Genomic DNA, 6,000 nt, shown 5'->3' on the forward strand with positions numbered 1-6,000 from the left:
AAATAATAAAAAAATAATAAGTATATATATATATATATATATATATATATATATATATATATATATATATATATATATATATATATTAATGTTTTTTGTAATGATAATAATAATAATAATAATAATGATGATAATAAAATTGTAAAAATAATACATAAGAATATGAAAAAATGAAGATGATGATTATTTTTATGTTAAATATTATAATAAACAATATTCATGTTTATAATATAATATAATATAATATAATATAATATAATATAATATAATATAATATAATATAATATAATATAATAATCATACTACTACTACTACTAATACATTCATTCATTAATTTTCTTTTCAGCTTTGTCCTACTATAGTATTACTACAAATAAAATTAATAATATTAAACTGACTCTGTTTTAAATATTTAGATTATTTACATTTTAATAATGATAATGTACAATAATGAATTCAATCTGTTAGAATATTAAAAAAACTAATGATATTTATTAATATTAATTTATTATTATGCTGATTAATATGAACAATATGTGTGTGTTTAATACAATTTACAATAATTAACTTTCTCTGTTAATTATTATAATAATAATGTAATTTAAATAATTTGTTTATTTTATTATTATTAATTTTATGAATAACTATAATATTAATAATATTACAAATGTAAAATAATAAACTTCATCTTCTAAGAATACAAAAAAAGAATAATAATAATGATGATTATTAATATCCTGATTATTAATATAAACAATATATGCATTTATAATATAATAATAATCATACTACCACAACTATTTAACTGTACAATAATAAATATTTTGATTATTTTTATAATAATAATAATAATAATAATAATAATAATAATAATGTATCAAAAATAAAATTAATCTGTTAAAAATATTAAATATAAATAATGATAATGCTGATTATTAATAAAAACAGTATATGTGTATTTAATACAATTTATAATAAAAATCTTTCTCTGTTGTAAATATTTGGTTATTTTATTGTTATTATTGCTGTGGATACTACTACTACTACTACTACTACTACTACTACTATTAATAATAATAATAATAATAATAATAATAATAATAATTATTATTATTATTATTATTATTATTATACCAATAATAATACTAATAATATAAAATAATAACTTCTACTGTTAAGAATGTAAAAAAATAATGATGATGATAGTGATTATTACTGTTATTATTCTGATTATTTACATAAACAATAAATATGCTTATAATAAAATAATAATCACACAACTACTATTACTACTACTAATATAATTGTACAATAATAAACTATCTCTGTTAGAAATATTCGGATTATTATTATTATTATTTTATTTATCATTAATAGTAATTGTCATAATGTAATAAATAGATAATGATAATTATTATGTTTATTATTATTATGGTGATTATTACTATAAACAACACACACACACACACATATATATATATATAAACAAATATATCAACATTTTATATATATATATATATATATATATATATATATATATATATATATATATATATATATATATATATATATATATAAAATGTTGATATATTTGTTGTACATTTTATGAAATAATAATACTAGTTTTTTTATATTTTTTTAATTATTATTTAATAAAATGTGTAATAAATAATAACAATATAATATTTATATATTTATGTTATTTAAAATGATTATTTTTTAGATCAAAGCTGGCACTCTGATATGATTAGAAACAAATGCCTGAACTCATGCTGGCACTCATTCTCTTCCAGCATGCGGTAAATTGCCACCTGCCAGTCCCCTAAATTTGACAGAGATTTACTGGCCATGGCATGCAGCCATTTATACCCGTCTGTATAATGCCAGCCCTCTTGTGGCAAGAACCAAAAGACGGGGAGACACATTTGCTGTAGATGAGGAAGCGGAGGAGAAGGAAGAGGAAGATGGGCATAAGAAGGCCCAGAAATGGCAGCTGGTGTGCAGTGGAGCTCTGGTGACCCAGCACTGGGTCGTAGTGGCAGCTCATTGTGTGGCGAAGACTGGACAGACTGAAGCGCTTGGTGCAGATCACTTAAATATAGTGATGGGAAAACATCACCTCAGTGACCCGAAAGACAACAAGAGACTACAGCACATACAGGTAAGATCAGTCAGGCTTGTATGTCTTGCAGAAGCACCTCAGTTATTCCAAGTAACTAGTTGTTATAGCCTCGAGTGCTTTAATACAAATAAACTAAATGAGAACTTTTGCTGGCTAAAAGCTGATGTTTAATCCCGGACGAGCCTCCATAGTTAATCAGTTACCTGTTCTATATTAATAGTGTAACTTTATTGTTGTTTCTTTTGTTTTTTTATTGTGATTATTATCTTATATGTATCTTAAAGACAAATTTCAGACATCGCTTTACTGTAAACAAACAGAGATAAAAGTCATTGAGGTTCACTGATGACCACTTGTGAGAAATAAAACACAAAAACTCACATACAATTACTGTAAATGAATTTGGTGGTTTCTCAGTGGTTAGCACTGTCACCTCACAGCAAGAAGGTCGCTGGTTTGAGTTCCAGCTTGGTCAGTTGCCGTTTTTTGTAGAGTTTGCATGTTCTCCCCATTGTCCGCCAATAAACTAAATTGAATAAATTGAAATTGAATAAACTAAATTGGCCATTGTGTATGTGTGTGTGAATGAGTATGTATGGGTGTTCCCCAGTACTGGGTTGCAGCTGGAAGGGCATCCACTGTGTAAAGCAAATGCTGGATAAGTTGGTGGTTCATTCCGCTGTGGCGACCCCTGATAAATAAAGGGACTAAGCTAAAGGAAAATAAATTTACAATAGAAAGGTTTCAAACTCCAATTTGAATTGAGAATTCCGATATTAAATGAGAAATAAAGTCACACTCATTTCCCAGTAACTCAACTGTGGGTGAAATTGACACTCATAAGATAGATTTATGTATTTTTAAACACAAAAATAAACAAAAAACCTAATAATATTCAATCATGTGTTTGTTTGTTTACTGTTCCAAGTTGAAGTATGATAAAAGTCACAAGGTCTTCTACCGCTTTCTTTAAATATGAGTTTCATGTCAAAATGACACACAGAAGGGATGGGGATGCAAGTTGATATAATGGATTTGTTTTACAACAGAAATTTGTATAGGATAATAAAAAAAAAAGTATTATATAAGTGGAATCTAAAATATGATAATAAAATAAAAAGCTACTCTCCTGCCTCTTAAGACACTAATATAGTGTTAACCACAAAATAATCAGAGCATTTACTGTACAGCCCTTTAACTGCCCCACCAAGAAAAAAAAAATGTTTGGATTGCATTTCTTAACTACTAATGTCAATAGTTAACCCACTCAATGCGTTGTATGTCAACACATGCCATCATTTCTAAAATATTAACCTCTACCAAATGGTAGATATGTTGGTTTATGGTAAAAATGTACTAAGAAAAATCTGTAAATAAGAAGTGTAAGACCAATTTATTTAAAAACATAATTAAAATAAAACACTTTTGAATACTAAGTGAAGTTTTTTTTTTTATAAACTAAATTTAAGAGGAGCATGTGCTTATGATTGCTTGCAGCTGGTCCCGCATTATTCAATTTATGATTCTCCAATCAGACGAATCCTAAACCACTGTAAATACTCTAAGTTCCATATAACAGCAATCTTCGTTTTGAAGAATCCCCCCTTCCACTCCTACTCCTCCTCCCGTTTCCTCCCACTTAAGTTAATTGACTAATCCAGATCGGCACCATATACATGCTCCTAGTAAGTAGTTATCATTTAGGAGCAGTCACTATCTGTAAATTAGCTACAGCAGGGGAGTTCTCGAGATCTACCTGGGCTCAAACTCCCCTCTCGCCCTGCAAACGGGAGGGAACCTCGGGCTCAAGGATCTTATGAGCTCAGGGCTCTCTCCTGAGACAGCATGCCAAACATGCTTTATAATGAATCATCAGCTAAGCGTGACCACTTGAAATCAACTTTTTTTTTCCCCAAGTATGCCATAAAATATTTCAGATTCTCTTTTAACATTCTTTCTTGATTTCTTTCAACCAATAAAACTAAAATCAAATGTGACTTAGTGCAATAGGATTATGTTTGTTTGATTTGTTTTGTAAACCAACAATGCAATGTTATAACAATTTTGTTATTTCCACATGTGTTTGTGTGTGTATGACCCTGGTTTTGTGGCAAAACCCAACATTGCATGGGTCAACATTATAAATTCTTTTAAACCAAAAGTAAGATTAAGTAAAGACTAAACTATTTTGTTAATTTCTGCTATCACAGGGTACGGAGAACAAATCAAACAAGGCCAATTTAATTCATCTGTCAGTTTGTTTGTAAGTAACGTATACAACTTGCTTGCTCTATTTAAGTCTACATCAACAAATAGCTCTTGACGTAAATAGAACATTTCCAAAAATCCAGCAGCACTACTATATTGAATATTTCGGGAAAGTTCTTGGAAGTCCCAAAGCCATACAGAGGATACAGGAGCCTAAATATACACATTAAAACTGGAGTTGCATTCTTATCGATAATCTATGATTAGGCTTGGCCAGCTCGCCTGTGTAGGATTATTGGCCTCTCAGAGCGACCAGCCTCTTTCACTGCAAGTCTTTTCATCATCTCTCTTCCCTCACAGATTGCTCAGATCTTGATCCATCCAAACTATGATCCGCACGTCTTAGACTCTGATGTGGCCTTGCTGAAGCTGGCGGACAAAGCTCGAATCAGCGAGTACATATCCCCCGTTTGCCTGCCCCGTCTGCAGGGTGGAGAAGTCACAGCAACACAGGCCTTCCTCAGCGGGTGGCCCATAGCAGACCAGCACGGGCTGATGACAGACTCTGAGGCGGCCCGGACCGGACAGATTGAATTGGCTGATGTGGTGAAGTGTGAAAGTCAATTTGGCAAACACGGCCTCGCAGTTAGTATGACTGACAACATGTTATGTGGACGCCAACATCCGCTCAGTTCATCCATGATCTGCCCTTCTGAAACTGGAGGGATTGTTCTTTCCCCCTCAGACGAATCTAAAATTACTTCAAATTCACAGGTTATTGACTCTAGCAAAGCAGACGACGCTGATTCCCATCATTCTTGGGAACTGCTTGGGTTAGTGAGCTTCGGATATGATCTTCAGGGATGCAATCCTGATTTGTACACTGTCTACACACGGGTTGGCAACTTCAAGAACTGGATTGAGAGGAATATTACATAGAGATCCCTTATTGTTTTGACTGTATATCGTTTTTTGGTTCCAGCTTTTGCTGTTTTTTATGAGAAAAAGCATGATATTGCACATTACAGGATATAAAGACGTGATTATTGATAAGAGAAAGTGGCAGACTTGGATTTCACAACAAGTTGACGTCCTTGCGTGTGTGTGTGAGGATATGTTTATGCACGGTGAAGTGAACAGGAAGCGTTCCATGTGAGTTCTGTCATTGCGCTTGCAGGCCTTAGCTTGTATTTTTTGGTCTCTCTTCAAGATGTTTCACAAGACAGTTTTCTCATAATTTACCACAATCAATATACATGTATTTACACTTGTTTTTAGTGCAGCTCTGGGACAGTGCATTTATCATCCAGAGTTATCTCTGCAATTAAATGAAATTTGACAACCGCAGTGTTGAATTAACCATTTTTCTCCTGTAGTTTTTGTTTTATTTTTGTCTAAAGATTACAGCGCATGATGGTTCTATAGGGCCTGCTGGGTCTGAGTGCCCTGCATAAGTAAGTACACACTGGTTTAGCTCACGGCTCAAAGGATCAAACCAGTAACCCTCCTAGTGTTGACCATTACATCACACCAATGGGATTCAACACTGTTAAGATGAAAGGTTGATATCTGTAGGGATGTTAACTGCTAATGTCTGCTAAGTTAATACACTTAATGCATTTTTTAACATTTTAACATATCCCATCATTTCTAAAATATCAACCACTACC

General features: G+C 31.4%; 1 protein-coding gene across 2 annotated transcripts in view; it reads left to right on the forward strand.

The window, feature by feature from the left end:
• Positions 1-5,689, forward strand: part of pamr1a (peptidase domain containing associated with muscle regeneration 1a) — a 45,166-nt gene extending 39,477 nt beyond the window's left edge. For both annotated transcript variants that reach the window (XM_068222720.2, XM_073907283.1), the window contains 2 exons: positions 1,794-2,161; positions 4,691-5,689. In XM_068222720.2, coding sequence (XP_068078821.1) covers positions 1,794-2,161; positions 4,691-5,269 — 947 coding nt within the window. In that variant the 3' untranslated portion in view covers positions 5,270-5,689. The remainder of the gene's footprint in view (positions 1-1,793; positions 2,162-4,690) is intronic.
• Positions 5,690-6,000: the final 311 nt, after the last annotated feature.

Source organism: Danio rerio, chromosome 7 (assembly GCF_049306965.1).
Source record: "Danio rerio strain Tuebingen ecotype United States chromosome 7, GRCz12tu, whole genome shotgun sequence".
Taxonomy (NCBI): domain Eukaryota; kingdom Metazoa; phylum Chordata; class Actinopteri; order Cypriniformes; family Danionidae; genus Danio; species Danio rerio.